Here is a 20,343-nt window from a genome sequence, read left to right on the forward strand (position 1 = left end):
CTACACGGGCGGTTCTACAAGGCCCTCACGGGACCCGATGTGGACCTGCTCGCGTCGGTGAACTGGTTACGATTCGGGGACCTCTTCGGAGAAACCGAGGGTTTTGCCTGTGCAATTGCGGACGAAGTGATGATGACGAACAACTATCGGAAATATATCCTGAAGGACGGTACGGTCGACATTTGTCGGGCATGCCGCCGTCCCGGAGAGTCACTCAGGCATATCATTTCCGGTTGTTCTCATCTTGCTAACGGCGAGTACTTGCACAGACATAATCTCGTAGCCAGAATTATTCACCAGCAACTTGCTCTTCTATATGGCCTTGTGGAGCGCGAAGTACCGTACTACAAGTACTTACCTGCGCCTGTTCTCGAGAATGGTCATGCCACGCTCTATTGGGATCGATCTATCATCACAGACAGGACTATTGTAGCCAATAAGCCTGACATTGTGATAATAGATCGATCGCAACGTCGGGCCGTGCTCGTTGACATCACCATCCCCCATGATGAGAATCTCGTGAAGGCCGAGAAGGACAAGTCCAGTAAGTACCTAGACTTGGCTCACGAGATAACCGCCATGTGGGATGTTGATTCGACGATCATTGTCCCGATAGTCGTTTCAGTGAACGGTCTAATAGCGAAGAGTCTCGACCAACATCTTGAGAGACTCTCGCTAGGTGGTTGGATCAAGGGTCAGATGCAGAAGGCGGTGATCTTGGACACGGCGCGGATAGTCCGCCGGTTCCTCTCTCTGCAGCCCTGACCACCGGTAGCTTGGGCCTTGCCCCGCTGCTGGCGGTACCCTAGGTTAGGTTTTTTATAATGTGCTTATATGTTTTTTTTTATCGTTTTGTAAGTGTTTTTATATTTTACTTTTATATTCATATTATAAAAACCCTAACTTAAGACGGAAAATAAATAAAGAGAATAACATACTCCAAGCATACATACATAATTACAAGCATTAATTGTCGAATCTGATTTAATTAGTATTATCATTAATTCTTTAGATATGTCCGAATAAGGAATTAGGATAACAAATGCACCGTAATACCTATTAGACTTTAGTTTCTGAAAAATAAAAAAAAAACACGACTATAGCTGGAAATTAAATATTTGGTATTCAAACTCAACTACAATAATAAACTTGTTGGTTCAGACAAAACCTGTTGAAAAAAAAACATAGTATTTCTTAGTCACTTTGTAACATGAATATTATTCGATCTAGATTCGCTAAGAGTATTGTTATAATGACCAAATACTTTTAAAAATAAATCGCAATGTAGATGTTCATCATTCATGTGGAATAATTAATTAACTAGTTTATGTCTGATGTTTAAATCCATTTTATGTGATGAGGAATTTGTTCTTGTAATGAAGTTATGAACTTGTGTAATAAAATTATTCATTCGTTCATTCAAATTTATAAAACCTAACGGTTACTTAGTTTATGTTCTTATACCTACTTGATGGATCTTTAATGGCTATATTTATGACCTAAGGCGTGTAATGAGGATTAGTCGGTCGCATTCATATTAAAATATAAAACTTTGACTGTTGATAATAGCAGGTTAATAGAACTACCTCTACAATAAGATATCATAATAAAAAAAAATCGTTGGCAACAGGTAACGTTCGAAGTAATATCAAAAGTTTGTGTTAATTTAAATCAACATATTATATCATCAGATAATCAGTAGCCCAAACAAAAAAATACATAATCTGTCACTTTTATGATTGCATTCATGTCAACTACGGGCTGGGCCCGAAGATATAAAATCAGAACCATGCATTCTTTATAGAGATGTGACACTTATGTCCTATTTTCATTATTAAACCTTATTGCGCAATACATGATATAGTGAATTGTGGACTATTTTATTTACAAATATTATAATAATTAATACAAATTAGGTACAATTTGGTAGCCATGTCGTTTATGTACTAAAATAATTGAAACGTGAAACAATAAATTCATAACATGCTTAAATCGATATAACTATAAAGATTAATGATTAAATAAATCAATGAAATAAAACCACGAGTATTCAATAATAATTTAAAAAAGGAAGTTTTAATTTCATATATCTAAAGAAAGTCTTGAAAGTTTCAGAACGACCCAGGAGCGTCCAGGTGAAAGGGCCAGGGTTTGGTATTCCATTACCACCCAGGAGTGCCCAGGTGAGAGGGTCGGGGTGTGGAATCACTTCCGACCCAGGAGTGCCTAGGTGAGATGGCCAGGGTGATGACATTCCTGTTCCTTAGCAGAACTAAGGTGCTTCTACGCAGAAGTACGATCGTTGACTACACCGCACAGTCTTCGAATGCTGGCATCATGGCACGCGAAGCTGCGGCTAGTAGCGGCACGAGATCCGGTGCCCCGTGTTGCGCAGCATCAGCGTGGTTGGCGGCATCTTCATCGAGGACAGCTTCAGATGTGTCGACGGCACTATCGCAGTGGGCAGAGCTTGCATGATCGGTGGCACCATTGCAGTTAATGAGAACGTGGCGTCGGTTAGGCAGACGGCGCAACCCGCGGTGACGCAACTATCTTCTGTTGGGGAAGTGATCCATGTATAGCGGTTTGAATATTTACGTGCGAAAGTGAATGGTGTTGTGTACGTATATTATATTATATTTCTTGATCATAATTATTGAAATTTAACAAGTGTTAAAGAAAACTTAATAATGCTAGATTGCGTAATCTTACTATTACATAATGAAACATAGTGTACCGTCTATTACGCTTATCGTATGAATTTTCTATTGTTTAATATTTTGTTATATTTCTGCAGGCCGAACTAATTAAATTTATTCGTTTCTATGATGACATATAGTTTCTATAACCTTGATAACAGACTTGTGAAAATTCTTCGAAAACCATAATTTGAACGATTAATAATATTATGTTCTGGTATCGGCCACCTATTTCCTAATTATCATTAATTATCATTTTATTAATGCCTAATAATTAACAATAATACACATTATAATTATAATCTTATTAATAGTATATATCGTGCAATCATGAGTGCACATGAGTATTACGTGTTTGTAATTTTATTTTCTCTTGTTACTTATTATTATTTAATATGCATATTATGTGCATAAATATCATTCACATAGTAATATTGGATCAGTGAATCTTGGTTTGTTTTAATGTATACATTTTGATTCATTATTTTCATAAATTTGTCTTTATTTTTATCATTATTTTTAACTATTTTATATTAAGGTTTGGCGAAGGGTCTCGCCTCGAACAGGATGGCCGAGCTGTAAGGATCATTATTTATTAATAGCTTATATTTTGATCATTCTTACTTTTGTTTATGAATAATTTATAAAAGAGTATCAATTGACTCATACTTGTCACTGGTTCCCGCCATGTTGAATTGTAATAAAAAGGGGGTATACCAGTGACAAGTGGCCAGTTCGAGTACGGACAAGTTAGAGTGAAGACGTCTTGAATATTTGATTGTAAATTGGTTGTTATTATGTTTATAACAAATGAATAAAGTTAAAATATTGGTACAAGTATTAGTTTTCATCATCGACCCGGTAATAACCCAACAATAAGAATCAAGTGTATCCGTCTGTTTAACTGGCGACCGAAAAATCAGTTCTTAGTCAATTGTTATTGTCAGTCAGGGCTCTCAAAATATTCAATATTGCTTCCCTATTGCTTGCAAAATGACAAACTGCAGTTTACCTTATAAATAGAGTCTGCGTCGACGTTGTGGTCGCAGTGGAGTGTGGCGTTGTGCTGGTGCACGACGAACCGGGGCATCCGCAGGTCCACCCACACGTCTGACATGCCGGCAACTGTTGGCAACGAACAACATTTTCATGTTAAAAGTGTGAGATGATGTCCTTATTATCTGGAATTAGGAGTTACTTCAGTTCTTTGGCATACCATGAGCCTACTAGGAGTATAGAAACTTTATCGGTATAATGTTTAAACCTTTTATCGATATAAAGTACCTATGTCCTAGCCATGCGATGATATAAAACAATCGAGATTATAGTTTCAGATTTAGTTCTAAATAGTCCCATGATCGTTCCTCCTTCAGTTGACTTAGCTTTAAAATATCGTTATTATGTAAATGACTATATAGGTACAGTCACTTGTAATAATATGTTACTCTTCGAAGGCCGCAATAATATGTGACACGCTCTTATGGCTCTACAAATTAGATCAAGTCAGATATTTTTGCGACGTTCGTTGTGTAATATATTTATTCTCTTTATTTATTTCTCATCTTAAGTTAGGTTATTTTATAATATGAATATAAAAGTAAAATATAAAAACACTTACAAAACAATAAAAATTAATATAAACACATTATAAAAAACCTAACCTAGGGTGCCGCCAGCAGCGGGGCAAGGCCCAAGCTACCGGTGGTCAGGGCTGCAGAGAGAGGAACCGGCGGACTATCCGCGCCGTGTCCAAGATCACCGCCTTCTGCATCTGACCCTTGATCCAACCACCTAGCGAGAGTCTCTCAAGGTGTTGGTCGAGACTCTTCGCTATTAGACCGTTTACTGAAACGACTATCGGGACAATGATCGTCGAATCAACATCCCACATGGCGGTTATCTCGTGAGCCAAGTCTAGTTACTTACTGGACTTGTCCTTCTCGGCCTTCACGAGATTCTCATCATGGGGATTATTATTATTATTACAGGTGACTGAACACTTTATAATGGTTGCTGGTTGCAGCTAGTTATTTGGTAATAAATTACGAGTATATCGGTAAAAAAAGGAAACTGGTCAACTTATTCATGAAATAGAGTGCAGTTTATGTCATATAGGTAATAAATAAAAATGTTTGCCGTGTATAATCGTGATGATTTTTAAACTATGTACTTTGATAACTCTATTTTCTCAATGATATAAATTAACGTGAAAGATGTGTAGGTATTGTGTAGGTTTATTTTTCTTTCGATCTGCATAAAAAGGGGCAGTATAAATTAACGGTTAATGACACCATAAAATTTAACAGAACACTAAAATGCTTCAGCAAATAGCGATGGAAAGAAATTTATTAGAGAACGATTTCATAATATTTTTTTTTAATATAAATAAATACTGCTGCTGTGTCTTTAAACTAAGGAAGAATCTAACTGAAAATGAAAGTCCATTACGAAAAGATTGGCCTATAACATAGATTGTAATCTGCGAAACTAAACCTAAACGTAAAGGTAATAGGCGCTAATAAATACCGTCCTTTTTCATTGAAACACTTATTTCCGAGGCGTTTAATATGTGACGCGCGTACGGCGAGCGCTGTACGTTACGCGTTTTATGATGATCACATACTCGCCTTCAGACAGAGAAGAAGCTGAGAAAACTGTTCAGGGCGGCAACTGACCATACAATAATAATTTCAGCCTATAAACGTCCCACTGCTGGGCACAGGCCTCCTCTCATGCGCGAGAGGGCTTGGGCTATAGTCCCCACGCTAGCCCAATGAGGATTGGGGACTTCACATACACCTTTGAATTTCTTCGCAGATGTTTGCAGAACGTTTACTCAGGTAATACTCGTAATATAGCTGACCTTGTTAAGTCCAGGCTAATAATTCTCAAAACAGTATCAGCCCAAGGAAACTCAAGAACAATGACAACCATGGTGTATTCTTATCAACCATTTATGTTAGGCGTTGGTTCTTGGTTCTGTTAGTTGTATGGCTATTAGATCAGCATGGGGTTTCTGGAGTGATCGAATCATTGCCCTAACTTATTCGCCACGTTGACTCTTTTTATTAACACGATACCCTCCTAAGTATACTGAAGCGAGTGCCTGATGGAGTCGCCACGATTTTACAGAAATTCTGTAATACCGGGGTAAATTGTAATGTAAATACCTAACTAATTAATGCATTAATAAAACTATAACGATTGAAAAAAAACTGACAAAGAGAAACCTCAGTAGGTATACAATGTAATTATTTAATAAAGGAATCCGTCGAATTGTGAACCTACTTTTTTAAAGTCGTTTAATATTGTTTCGCATAACTTCAAACTCTGGTTAATCCATCTGTCAGATTATGAGATTATGGTATTAAGTTAATTTAATAGGGTAGATATTTGCTGAAAAGATCAAATTAATTTACCCGAGTTTTAAGTTGTTGTCAATTGCACTTATGTAGGTAAATATCTGTGTCCTTTATTTCAGAAAGTGACAGGAATTTAGCATTTTTAAAATTAGGTATAATTGGGTAAATCAACTCTTTCATATAAATCTTCCATAAGGTTTATCTTCCATATTAGCTTTAGGACTCGAGGTGTTTCGTGCAATAGGTAAAATATTCGTTAGGTATTTTAAAATTTGGTGAACGAGCAATGGTATTTCCACATTAGATAAATAAATTTTAGGTATTCTGAATAAATCGAAAATTGCCGACTCACAAACTACGTACTACATTGTATTAAAGCACTGAAGATCCTCATGATAGTATATATTCCAGTGATAGTACTCTCTCCCTCCTCCTCTCTCGCAGGTTGCGTCGGGTTGATGATGCCATAACTCACGGGGCTAAACCATCCTGTACGCGGTAGCTACGGCTCGGAAACGTGTAAAATTAATACTCTGTAAATTCAATTCTAACTCTTATTTTAGTCTGATGCTAAACACAAATCGTGTGTAAAATCTTTTTAAATCCTATTTTTATCTATGCTTTGATATTTTATTCTTGCGCATATGCGAGCACACGAACGTACCCGATCCAACAACGGAGCTGAAACAGTCGCCGTGGTCGAAACCGACTAGGAGAGTATATATGTACCTATATTTTATTCTTGTTGTTATATACCAAAATCTAGGAGCGGCATTCGAACATTAAAAATCTGCTATTGATTCGCTCTTTATTTGCAAAATAATGAAAATCCTTTTTTGATCTGTTTGTTGAAATAATTAAAACACAACACAAGCCTTATTGTAGGGTTCATTTGTGTAAAATTCTCCCATAATATTTACATTTATTTATTTAATGTGGTTTCAACAGAAGAAATTAAATACTCTATTTACTTACATAAGTCTAGCGTATTGTATTTCAAATTCAAAGTCTATGAACGGGCATGTCAAACAAACGGACTTGTCAAGTTGAGCTTAAACTCAACCGCAACCCCTTAGTTTGTGTTACGTATGCCACGTATAGTACTTAAACGTTTCACTTATTAAGACAACGTTTCACTTATTAAGACGTTAGGCAAACTACTTGACGTAACACCCATGATTTCGCAAGTTACTTACTTGTTATGGGTCGCTATTACAAGGGTTGGCTGTACTTATCTAGAGAAGGAGTTGTTTATAAGTATTTAATCTAAATTTACTATTACACTTTACTTGATATAAGCCAAAACATGTTAAAGTTTATGTCATGGGTCCCAGGGTTTATTAAAATCGAAACTAACTTAGCTACCCAAGCTACCACTGCCTGTGCCTACCTATTAACTGAATTAGACAACCTACTTAGTGACTAATCATTGATTGATTTTTATGACTATTGTACATACCTACTTAGTGAAATTTTGGTTTGTTCTTAAGTTTAGGTCGAGTTCTACGACTGAGTTTCAGGAAATAAAGTTGAGGCCTATTCTAACCGCATTTTTTATGTAAGTGTTATAAAGGTTCTAACAACGGATCATTTCGACCGAGAATTCTAGTGCTTAATTATTGGGGTTAAGAAAAGAAGGATTCGAAATATACTATATACTTAGGTATGTTATTTCTTAAGTTCCAAAATTAATAATACGGCTGTTAGTTCCTGGAACTTTGTAGATATGACTAGAATCTTGTCTAACAATTTTAAATTAGATTTGAATAGGTATCTCAGAGTTTCAGGCTTGAATAAGCTCTGAGTAGAGACTCAACTCCCAATAGGAATTTGTTGACAAGGAATTAATTTACTGTAAATAAATTATTTTTTGATACTTGTGTGACCATGAAGTCGTTTTGAATAAAAGAGTGATTCTCAAAATAGTGGCATCTACAAGTTAACGTTTTCGAACTGTTTTTTTTTGTGTTTTTTTTTTTCAGTTTTAAGAATGAAGAATATTTTTGAATACTTCAAGTAACCCAAATTTCAAAAAGGGAACGAATTTATGGCAAGTTGAAGTTTTGAGATACAGGTTAAAGTTACATTACATAGGTTAGGAGGGAAATGTAGCAGGTTAAAGTGAGTTTTAATATAAAATAAATTATGTATAATCAGATTGAAAGAGTCTAAAATCACGTCCTGCATTTCCTGTGTGAACATCCAGACGGCCAGCATGAGCTGACGTTATTATGGTAGTGAAAGCGGACATATATAGACTCAAAGGTCTTGTACATATATGTATCGAGTCAGAAGTCACTATCACCTGTCAAGATTTACATTAACCTGTACATTGATCACAGGTTAAAGTTAAGCAGGTTATAGTGAAAAATACATTCTTTTATATTTTATCTCTTAAACGGATAATAATACGAATGTCTCACTTTTAGCATAGATCAATATACCTACCTTCATACAAAATTAAAATAGTATTATTACATTATGCCCCATACCAATTTCGTAAAATAATCGAGACAAGTTAAAGTTAACATTTTGTTACAAACTCCAGATTCCTTTCAGCCTTTAATCACTTGTCTCTCCGAAACTACGACACTTGGGTCATAATAGTTCCCTACGGTGGTTAGTTTGATACATAGCTAATATTTTGTCACAGTTGTCAATTTTGTGTGCGTGAGTGTGATGCGATACCGCGGATGTACAGGTTACAGTGAAAATATCCTTGAACAAACTTCGTGCGTGCATATTGTTGTACAAAAATTATATATAAGACCCGTGCAACGTACATTTTAAAAGATATTGTCTATGTTATTATATAGCATGATATTTTATTAACATTAATTGGTGCTTATAAAATCTAAAGAACTAAAACTGGAAGAGCGATGCATTTGAACAAGACAGGTTACAGTGAAAAGTGATACTCTTTATTTTTTTTCAATATAAGTATTAAATAAAAATAAAAATAATGACTTGGCCTCGATGAACATTGATTTTGTTTATCTATAAACATTTTTGTTTCATATCAAAAAGAGCAAATGAGCATACATTCAAGTCAAAACTCGATGACAAGTTAAGATGCCACTATTTTGAGAATCACTCAAAAATAAACAACATTTTAGTCCAGCTTAGTGTAGGAATATCAGGTGCAACAAAAATTAAAGGGTGCAGTAAGTAAAGGTGTGTTGTAGGTTGAGAGTCAGTAAAAGGCGTTCCTCCTTAAGGCCATTCTTCAAAAATCTCATTCCCCTGATCACAGTGGCCACACATATCACAGGAAATTCCGCTTTATTATCTTCTCATTTTTGGTTACTGTGTTATTCGTGCCACTTGGGAATTGGCGAATAGGTATTTCCAGGGGAATGAGATTCCAAGGTAATTAGAGTAGAATGACCCCCGACCAGGAATATATAGTCACGCGCCATGTTGCGGAATTTCACTGGAATTATCTTTTTTATTCTATACGGAACTGTCACCCCATGCATGAGAATAACAGCGCCCTCTTCACATTGATCAAATATTACTGGTCAGGCTTTGTATTTAATGTGTTCTAGGGTGTGTAAAAAATTATTAACAATGACGAAAATATAATACTTGTGTCTGTTATTTTGTTAATCGTAAAGAGCTTAGTTGTACGTTAAGAAATAGTTTAATTTTATTATATTACATAATATACCTATATTTTTGCCATTGTGGTTAGGACACAGTGTCAAACATGTTTAATAAATGAAATATTGCTTCTACAATTTTACATGTTTCGAACTTTAAACGGTTAGTCAGGCATTGCTCTGGGTCAAATTATCAGCCAACCAAACTTTGTTTAGTTATTATTGACTGCCCGAAGGAAAACAAAATCCGACGATTAATTGCCAATTTACAGAATTCGACAAAAGGATGAAACGAAAACAAAAACATTTTGACTCGTTGGAACAACAATCAGAGCACACTCCATGTAATCACGTAACCCTACAGGTCAACGAGTACCTCTTATCTCAGTCGGTTTACTCGGTGATTTTCTAGTAGAAGGCAGCTGAGTTTTGGGACTAAAATTACTATATAATATATTACATTTCTGCATTTCTGATTCATAGAAATGCAGAAAAGCGTTCAAGCAGTCCGTAGTTGATCGTAATAACTTCTTACTGACCGCTTCTGTTTCCACGAGGATCACAAAGAAGTAGGGTAAGTAAGTAAGCAATCGCAGCACATGCCGTGATATAAATGGGCACTAAATTGAGATAGTCTTGTGCAGGGCTCGGAACCGGTATTTTTTAAAACCCCCGAAATAGCCCAATATTTTGAATTATTTTATGCTCTTTACGTAGGACTGAATCATGTATTTAGGTAACAACGTCGTATTATTAGATTGTCCCATTAAAAATGAAATAATAAACCAAATAACGAAAACGAACGTAATAATACCGGTATTTTTGTATGGAGCAAATACCGGTTTCAGACCCCTGGTCTTACTTCATTTTCGAGTCAATGTGTCTTTGTGTGTCGCCCGTGCCTTTGAACGGACCAATCACGGCATGGGACTCGCTCACCTCGTCCCCCGCACTCCTGTATTTTTGGCAGCATCGGTTTCATGAAATAATTGCTCTAAGCTCCGTCTAGAGGATTCCTAGTCTATGTGTGACACATTACATTTTATTTGCGCTACTTTTTTAACCGACTTCAATTTCATATGTTATACTCATTATTGTTTTTATTATTTGAGTGCTGATGAATCACCATGGTTTTGATAACCTCTCTCCACAATTTGAAGGGAATATTTTGTAGGGGGCAGAAAATTAGAGGCGCTATAATATCCAAGTTTTGTTCCCACGATATTCCCTAATATATATCGAAAGAGGATATATACTTAAGACGAAAGTCGACGACCATTCCAAACCGCTTTCCATACAAACATAGTCCCTGTTTTCCTTTCTGATATTATTTTTACACGATGAGATGTATATTTGCCGCAGGTCACTTAGTTGGATTGCAGACGTACTAACATGTCATTTTAAAGGGGCCCACTGATTAACAGTCCTCCGGACTGTCAGTTGTTCGGAACTGTCAAAATTTTCTTCTTAATTGACAGGCTGATACCGTCCGGCGGACTGTTAATCAGTGGGCCCCTTTAAACTATATTCATTGACTATTGAGGAAGCAGCAGGGTGTCCTCTATTAGCCATTAGCATGGTGAGCACTAGGACGGTCTTGTTATTTTGATCCGTTATTATCAAAATGTCTGTGTCAAGAGTATGTAGTAAATCTAGTCAAAATTATAATAAGCACTTTATATTTTCGGTAATATCTACTCTAGCAAAACGATTGCGTAAAATTGAAAAGTCGGACTGTAAATTCTTCGTCTATAAAATAAGGAACGACAGTGCAATCGGATTGTCCGCGACCAATCTCCTTTCAGTAAGTCGAGCTGCTAGATCCTTACCCACTGGATAGTGCAATAAAACTACTCGCGTTCACCATATAAAGGAACCATAAATATTAATAATTCGTGAGACTGATTATCTCTTTTGTGTCTATGTAAACGACCGGCGCATATGTATATAATAAGAAATTGTGGGTGCGATTTACGTACCTATCGGACAATGGATAATACAGTTCCTTAAAATTGCGAAACAAATTGCTGAAAATCACGTGTTTTTTTATATTTTAATTAAAGATTTTGTTTTATTTCTTGTTGTTATAGCTTCAATAGATAAATTACAATCTTTCCACAACTAAGCGGACTAGCAATAAATAGGCTTTTTAGCTATCTCCAGTTTGATGGCTAAAAATCAGAGAGTTAGAGTAGAACTACTCAATAAAATAGTGTTATTTAGGCAGGTGACTACGACGTCACAATTTAAAAGTTGGTACATTATATGAGATTGTGTGGTGAGCGGATGTCTTCGTATATGCTTCATAATGCGGCATCTATGCGATGAAATCTATGGTCGAGTTCAGATATAGAAGGCGAACCGAATTTACATTCTACAGGTTTACGCCGGGTCCACTCGCCGTGTACCAACCTGCTTCCTGCCAAGTCAACATTTTCATTACTCTTTAGAAACACAGCTGGGTTTTGGAGGAACTAAGAAGGAATTGAAACTGGATGGCAATTGTAAAATAAAGTGGGAATCCTAGAAAATACTGAATTATTATAGGTACCTACTACAATAAATTCGAAAAATTCACTTATTTATAGCATGTACAATCAATCGTAGGTATATAATCAACGTAAGTTTCTTACCCCCTTTACTAGTACAGTCAACAGCAGAAGTTGCTAAGCGAGCGAGGTGTTGAAAATTATCTTGACACGTTCTTATCTAAACAATAAAGTCGCGTCAAGATCATTTGAACACCTGGCCCGCTTAGCAACTTCTGCTGCTGAGTGTATTAAGGTTGTTATTTCCTTGTTTCAAGGTATTCTTTAATAGTCTCAGTATAAAAACTAGTTAAACAAAATATTATGATTTCGCCTATACCGAAGACATCCCGGACATCAGCCTGTACGAGATTAGAATGGCTCTCAAACAGCCCAAAAACAACAAGGCACCCGGTGAAGACGGAATCACAGCCGAACTTCTGAAGGCGGGTAGTAAACCGGTCCTTATGGCCCTTCAGAAGTTGTTCGACTCCATCTTACTCGAAGGGAGAACGCCTAAGGCATGGAACAGAGGTGTGGTGGTGTTGTTCTTCAAAAAGGGTGACAATGCCCTACTCAAGAACTACCGACCCATCTCACTTCTGAGCCATGTCTATAAGCTGTTTTCAAGAGTCATTACGAACCGTCTCGCACGTAGGCTAGATGACTTCCAGCCTCCTGAACAAGCCGGTTTCCGAAGAGGCCTTAGTACCGTAGACCACATCCATACGCTCCGTCAGGTAATACAGAAGACTGAGGAGTATAACCTGCCTCTCTGCATAGCGTTTGTGGACTACGAGAAAGCCTTCAATTCGATCAAAACCTGGGCCGTACTACAATCTCTCCAGAGGTGCCAAGTGGATTACCGCTATATCAAAGTGCTGAAGTGTTTGTACGAGAACGCCACTATGTCAGTCCGACTCCAGGACCAGAACTCGAAACCTATTCCGTTGCAGCGGGGAGTCAGGCAAGGCGATGTTATTTCTCCTAAACTGTTTACCGCTGCATTGGAGGATGTTTTCAAGACTCTGGACTGGAGAAGGCTTGGCATCAACATAACCGGCGAGTACACAGTAAACCTTCGGTTAGCGGACGATATAGTAATCTTGGCTGAGACTACGGAGGATTTGAGTATGATGCTCGATGACCTCAGTAAAGCTTCCGAGCGAGTTGGTCTGAGGATGAACATGGACAAGACGAAGATCATGTCAAATGCCCGTGTAGAACCAACTCCTGTTACAATCGGAGACTTTACACTTGAAGTTGTAGACGATTATATATACCTAGGACAGACTGTCCAGTTAGGTAGGTCCAACCTATGATCTTTTATATGTAGATATGCCATACACTAACATATCAAGCGAAAAAAATGATGCCAACCAATGCTGCCAACGTCACGGCAGCATCAGTAACAATTTGTTTACAACTTCATACGCAAATGCGTAAAAGAGACGGCACAATTAAAAGAATACCCAAGTAAAAAAGAGACGGCTAGTGTTTGTCACTTGCGCGTGAATTTGGTAAATCAGTGATACTACCATAACACGACGGCAAATAGTGAAGATGGCGCGAACCGTAAAACTTATTAAGAAAAAAAAATATCAAAGAATAAGATGTTTGACAGAAGGTGCAAATCATTTTAGTGCAGTTCTATGTAGTAATGTACTCGCTACCGAAGTAAAAAGTTTCACATTTAGTTATGTAAATAAAAGATATTATATTATACTTATCATTGTTACTTTTGTAACAAAAAAAATTTGGCTGGTTCAGTACGGTGGTTAAAATTTCACCCCGTATTTTTATATTTTATATATACTGGATTACACCTATTTCGTGAATACTATTAATAACATTCACCTTCCCTTTGATCAAGTGATATTATATACTGGTACTAGCACAGTTCATACGCAAATGTAAATAAAGCGGTAAAAATATATAACTATGAAAATAAACTATATTCCTTTCCACGAAACCGAGTTAAAAAAAAGCAAATTCAATAACAACAAAACCTTTTGTTTTAAACGTTATTGTGTGAGAAAATGAAATGCCTAAAAAAATACTAATTTTGTAGTAATCTTTGTATAAACAGCAATATACCTATTTACTTAATTGACGCGACCCGGACAATAATAATCTTTAATTTGCCAATTGTTGTAATTAATTACAAGAAAAAATGCGTGCAAGTTAAAAACTTTAATATTAAAGTTGAAATTTATTTCTCTTATTTGTACGACAAGCACCAAACAATGAATGCAACTTACCATGACGCCTCTGCTATGATAATCTATGTACGCAGTTGGTGCGTCCTTGTCATTCTCGCTGATAAGAACATAAACTTATCTCTTTCTGTCAGCCGGCGAAAATGGCGGCCAGCTTTATTTCTTTCAAGATTAAACCGAAGAAAAACGGATTATTTCAGCTTTTACTTACGAATGATATGTGACGCCGTCAATTTTTTTGCGCTTCCGCGGATAATTTGAGCATTTCAACATAACGCAGGTCGGCATTTTGTTGCTTAATACACGTTATTTGTGGAAAAGTATTAACCGGTGTACACTTCGCGCTTGCGTCAGGCAGACTGAGACAAACTCGTACACATGACACGAGGTGAGTGCTTCAATTTTGGAACGTGCATAACACATCTTTGTATAAAAGATCATAGGGTCCAACTTCGAGAAAGAGGTTAATCGACGAATCCGACTCGGTTGGGCAGCGTTTGGGAAGCTACGGCACATCTTTTTGTCCAATATTCCGCAGTGTCTCAAGACGAAAGTCTTCGACCAGTGTGTGTTGCCAGTGATGACATATGGAACTGAAACGTGGCCGCTTACTGTGTGCCTCATAAGAAGGCTCAAAGTCACCCAAAGGGCAATGGAAAGGGCTATGCTTGGACTCTCTCTGCGTGATCGCATCAGAAATGAGGCCATCCGCAGCAGAACCAAAGTAACGGATGTAGCCCTCCGAATCGCTAAACTTAAGTGGCAGTGGGCGGGGCACATTGCCCGTAGAACCGATGGCCGTTGGGGCGGAAAGGTTCTCGAGTGGCGACCACATACCGGAAGGCGCAGCGTGGGTAGACCCCCCACAAGATGGACTGACGACCTGGTTAAGGTCGCAGGAGTCCGCTGGATGCGAATGGCGCAAGACCGGTCATTGTGGCACTCTTTGGGGGAGGCCTATGTCCAGCAGTGGACGTCCTTTGGCTGATATGATGATGATGATATGATTTCGCCAATGGCAAAAGTGTGCTCGTAGAGCATTGCCATTGTTGGCCAGCTTTAAGTGATAGCTAGACTTTACAAATAACCACGAAAGAGGTCACCGAGTGTTCATATGTTTTTATTTGCAATTGCTTGAGGCTTATTCTGATTGTAATAACTAATAACTGATTATGAATTAGATCTGGATATGATTTTCATGTGATCTCTCAGCTGAGGTATCAATGTCCTTCTTGACGAAATATAAAGTGAGCCGATCTTGTTCAAATGTTGTCTGAGAGATCGGCTCACTTTAAACTTCGTCAACCTCAACAAATCCAGATCTATTTAATTCATGACCATGTTATTACAATTAGAATAAGCGTTCAGTGGAAGTAACAAAACTGAAGAATCTATTAGATGGCAGATGCCTTTGGTGTGTCGTTTTATCCGCTAACATTGATGCTTTAATGGTCATCTTTAAAAATTATAAGAATCAATATTTACATTTTATTTCTCTTCTTAAGTAGGATTTTTTTATAATATGGATATAAAAATGAATATGGGAATGGATATGGGTTGGAAGGTCAGATGGCAGTCGCTTTCGTAAAAACTAGTACCTACGCCAATTCTTTGGATTAGGTAGTTGCCAAGCGGACCCCAGGCTCCCATGAGCCGTGGCAAAATGCCGGGCCAACGCGAGGAAGATGATGATGGATATAAAAATAATCATACAAAAAGAATACAAAACACATATAAATATATTATAAAAAAAATACCTAATTTATTCAAGCTGCCGGTGGTCAGGGCCGCAGAGAGCGGAACCGCCGGACTAACCAACGCGACATATTATTATTACTTGTCCTTCTTGCGTCGTATTCCTCAATATTGAGGGTCGTGACCTCCCTTTTGTATCACTTTATCTCTTACGATCTTTCTCCATCTGTTTCTGTCTTTGGCGGTGTGGAGAGCCATGTGAATGAGTCAAGAGCGGTGCGGATCTGGTCAAACCAACATATTGGACTGCGTCCACGTCCAAGTCTTTTCTCTTGCACTTTGCCGGTCACAAAAAGCTTTTCGAGGTTGCCACCGTCTTTCCTTGCTATATGTCCGAAGTATTATTATTACTTATACAAGCCATAAGACAAGGCATTTAACAATTGATAATATTTTTAAACCACAAATCTCTCTTCGTGCAACGTCCAATTACCATAATTTGATTTCTTCTGACTTCGCTCATCAAAACGAAGCCTTCTGAATAAAGGTATTATGCCGTAAAGTTTAAACTGGGTTTTTCGATCTGATTATTCATCTTTTTCATTAAGTACCTATTGTATCTCTTGAAGAGATTCTCCTGGGGGAGTTTTCTATTCTGATTTAGAATAATGTGATGATCTATAAGCATTTCTCGCGTTTTCTTTTAAATAGTATCTTGCTCCGATATTCAATTTCGTTACTTTAAATCTCTGCATCTATTTTCAGTGGTAAAAGCACTCATTAGCTCATTTCATGATACATTTTGGCTAAACGCATGAATTTATCACGTTTGGTGGTGTAGTAACGCACCTTTTTGTTAGCTATATCTGTAAACCTGTAGGTATAATCGTTTATAGTTTCGCGTTGGTACACAGAAAAACAGAGCGAGCCAATATTTGTGGTCCAGTTAGTATGCAAACATTGTGATGGAATATAGAGTATGAAAGAATGGACATGCCATTATCCACTCTCATATATTATTATTATGATCGGTGCACGAGCAAACCAATTAATTGGCAAACAACAGGATTTGTTACAATCTGAAATTGAGCGTTTCTCTTTATTGGTGTAGGAATAAAGTGCGCGTCATGAAAAATCCTATAGTACAAAGATTAAAATAGAACGTGCGCAAATTTTTGTATAGGTACCTATTTATTTAGGTCCATACAGCGTATTTGAACCTAGGCTGATTGTAATATAAATTTTAGATATATCCGCTCGTTTCCCACAGGTTTAAAATTGATATCTTACCTCACATTTTCGACATTAAAAATAAAAGCCATGTAGTTTGTTTAAAATTTGTATAATTACCGAGCCGCGAGTAAAGGTTAGTTTGTTCAAATGTTTGCATAAACTCGGAGCCATTAGCAAAACGAAAGCTTTGTTTCAAGGACGGAACACAATTTGTTTTAGCAACGAGTGGGCAAATCGGGTCTAAATTACTAGCTGCCGAGTTCATCGTGTCGAATAACAGAGTTTGAGAGTAACGTTGTTTACGACAAAACAGAAATAAGATGAAAACGGGACTTGGAAAAGGGGCTTTTTAGTTAGCTTCTCAAAATTGGTAAAAATCGCGGCGTCAGCTCCAACGAGCTTCGCAAACAACGCCAGGCGAGCAAACAGTAATTTTTTGTTTGCCCACACCCCGTCGACAGGAATACGTAATGACGGATTCGGGGCTTTGACGGTTTCTGACATTAAATTATAAATTACATTATCTGCCCTCGCTGTTGAATTCTATTTATATAAATCAGACCTTGGCAGCTTTTTGACCGGTAGATAATATTTAAAGTGACAGACATAAATGTGACACAAAATAACATAAATAACCCACTGCAATTACCTACCATGCTCTTAATGATACTTATTCCAGAAGTTTCAGAACTATTATTGTTGGAATTCGTGACGAATATCTTAATTATAACTTCAAGGAGAATTTCACGAAAGCTAACATTGTATGTACATAAATAATTACTGTTTATTGTATTCAACTGTATTTGATCACTATGGCCGGACATTTTCATTACAAAAGGCATGGGGTGTCGTTACGTTAATAACTTTTACTTAATGGAAAATATGAATATCGTTTCATAAGACACCCTATACTCCTACTATACTATCTTCTTTCCATCCTGTTACCCCCTGCTGGGGTGTAGGGCTCGAATCTTTTTCTTCCACTGACTCCGGTCCTGGGCAGCTTGGGTACTAAACTACTACTACTACTACTACCCTATACCACCTACCTACCTACCTACCACCACCACCACCACCACCACCACCACCACCTACCTACTATACTATATTATACCTAAATTTATTTATCGATTATTCCAATTATATATAACTTAAAAATATGTATAGGTAATAGCTTTGTGACCCTTATTGCCCCAATACCGTCAGTCGCGTAGGAATATCATAACATATATCTGAAATTAGACATGGTACGGCCGTTAAGTACAGTCAGAAATAAATAAATGTGTTGTTATAAGTAACATTACATTTTTATCGGTGATTTAAGGAATTATAAATTATAAAAGCAGTGTCTAAAATAACAACAGGTATATGCAAAATTGTAGAAACAGTAAAATCTATTATTAACTTCATAATTGGTCGGATAAGAGGGGAGGCCTTTGCCCAGCAGTGGGACACACTAAAAGGGCTAATAAAAAAAATGGTCGGATATAAGTAAAGTTACGCAATCAAAAAATCGTGTCCGCGTCAGTTAGCGTCGCTACCGCGCCAGCTAGCGGACGCCCTTACGTACTATTGGAGCAGAATTTCGAACATAATATTTAAAATATTTTTTATCTGCATACCGCAATGGAGTCATAAACTTTATCTTAGCTACAATGCTGAGAGTTTCATGATACATTTTGCTTTGTTACAATGAAACTATCTAAAACAGTTTCTATTCGTATTCATTCCGCAATGCAAAAAGTCCCACTTTGTCGTTTGCCATAAGGACGCTTTGACAGGTCTTTCGTATAAATATACAAGCAAATCTCGTCCTTATGGTAAGCGACAAATTGGGACCTGTGACTAGACTTCGACACATTTTATTTACATAAGATAGTTAGACTTGATCGTAATTCTACAAGGTACCACATAGAAATTATTATTTTCATTTTACTTTAAAGTCAGACGTAAGATAAGTATGGTACTTAAATCACAGACGAACCAGTTAACAGACTATGGATATAAAGCGCAACGACAAGCACAGAGAAGGAACATAAAGAGTTTACTACGAGCGCAAGTGTCACATACACACACAATCATGTGCAATTTCACATGAAAAATAATAAGCCGCAAGCGTATTACTTCTTCCTACACCAGGGTTACACAAACATTTTTGCACGGTGACTCCCTATACAGGTTCCAAGGTCCCAACTACACCGGGGCGTCGCAACGCATAGTTTGGGCAGTCATCAATCATCAGAGGCAAATGGACAGGCAATTAATGTCAAAATGACCGTACCGTAACTACGGATGAACGGCAGTTTCAACTGCTGCCACTGCTTTCAGTGGTTAGAACAGCAAAAGTAATTAGGTTTTCTAATATTGCCCTGAGAACTACGAGTAGATAAACGCTAACTGTTTGATGTTTGAGTCTTCCAAACACTGCGAATACATACCCCCTTATTCATAAAACTTAGGTACAGTCCGTGAGATCTTAGAAGAACCTTCGGGTCTCGTCTATAATCGGACGTAATCGTGTAATAGAAAATGAGAGTTTCAATTATTATACTTTGGTTGACGAATTAGTGGCAGTCCAACACCCAAAGAGTGCAGTCGTTTTTCTCGTCTTGAACAAAATAGAGCAGTTAATACCACCATAATATATTCGTTATTATTTCATTAGATATTTTAAAAAATTGATTTTAATGGAGACACGTTTCAAAAAGGGTATATCTGTAAATAGTCAATCGCGGGAAATTGTATATAATGTATATAAATATTTTGCGAAGGAAGCGGCAACTTTTAAGAAGAGCGATAATTGTAAATATTTTAATAAACTTCAAGACCGGGTGATAGAAGCAACAGGCATTTCAAAAAGTACTTTAAAAATAATTTTAAACGAAGCCAACCAAAAATCTCCATCTATGCCTTTTGAAACGCCACAGAGAAAGAGACCGAAAATAGATTATTTATTAAATTTAGTTTTGATTACGACGTAATCAGGAGAATGGTATAATATATGA

At 37.1% G+C, this 20,343-nt stretch overlaps 1 protein-coding gene across 2 annotated transcripts in view; it reads right to left on the reverse strand.

Annotated features, from left to right (window-relative positions):
- Positions 1-20,343, reverse strand: part of LOC134797725 (uncharacterized) — an 86,568-nt gene that overhangs the window by 33,064 nt on the left and 33,161 nt on the right. For both annotated transcript variants that reach the window (XM_063770079.1, XM_063770088.1), the window contains one exon: positions 3,712-3,824. In XM_063770079.1, the coding sequence (XP_063626149.1) occupies positions 3,712-3,824 (113 nt within the window). The remainder of the gene's footprint in view (positions 1-3,711; positions 3,825-20,343) is intronic.

This window comes from Cydia splendana, chromosome 1, assembly GCF_910591565.1.
Source record: "Cydia splendana chromosome 1, ilCydSple1.2, whole genome shotgun sequence".
NCBI lineage: Eukaryota > Metazoa > Arthropoda > Insecta > Lepidoptera > Tortricidae > Cydia > Cydia splendana.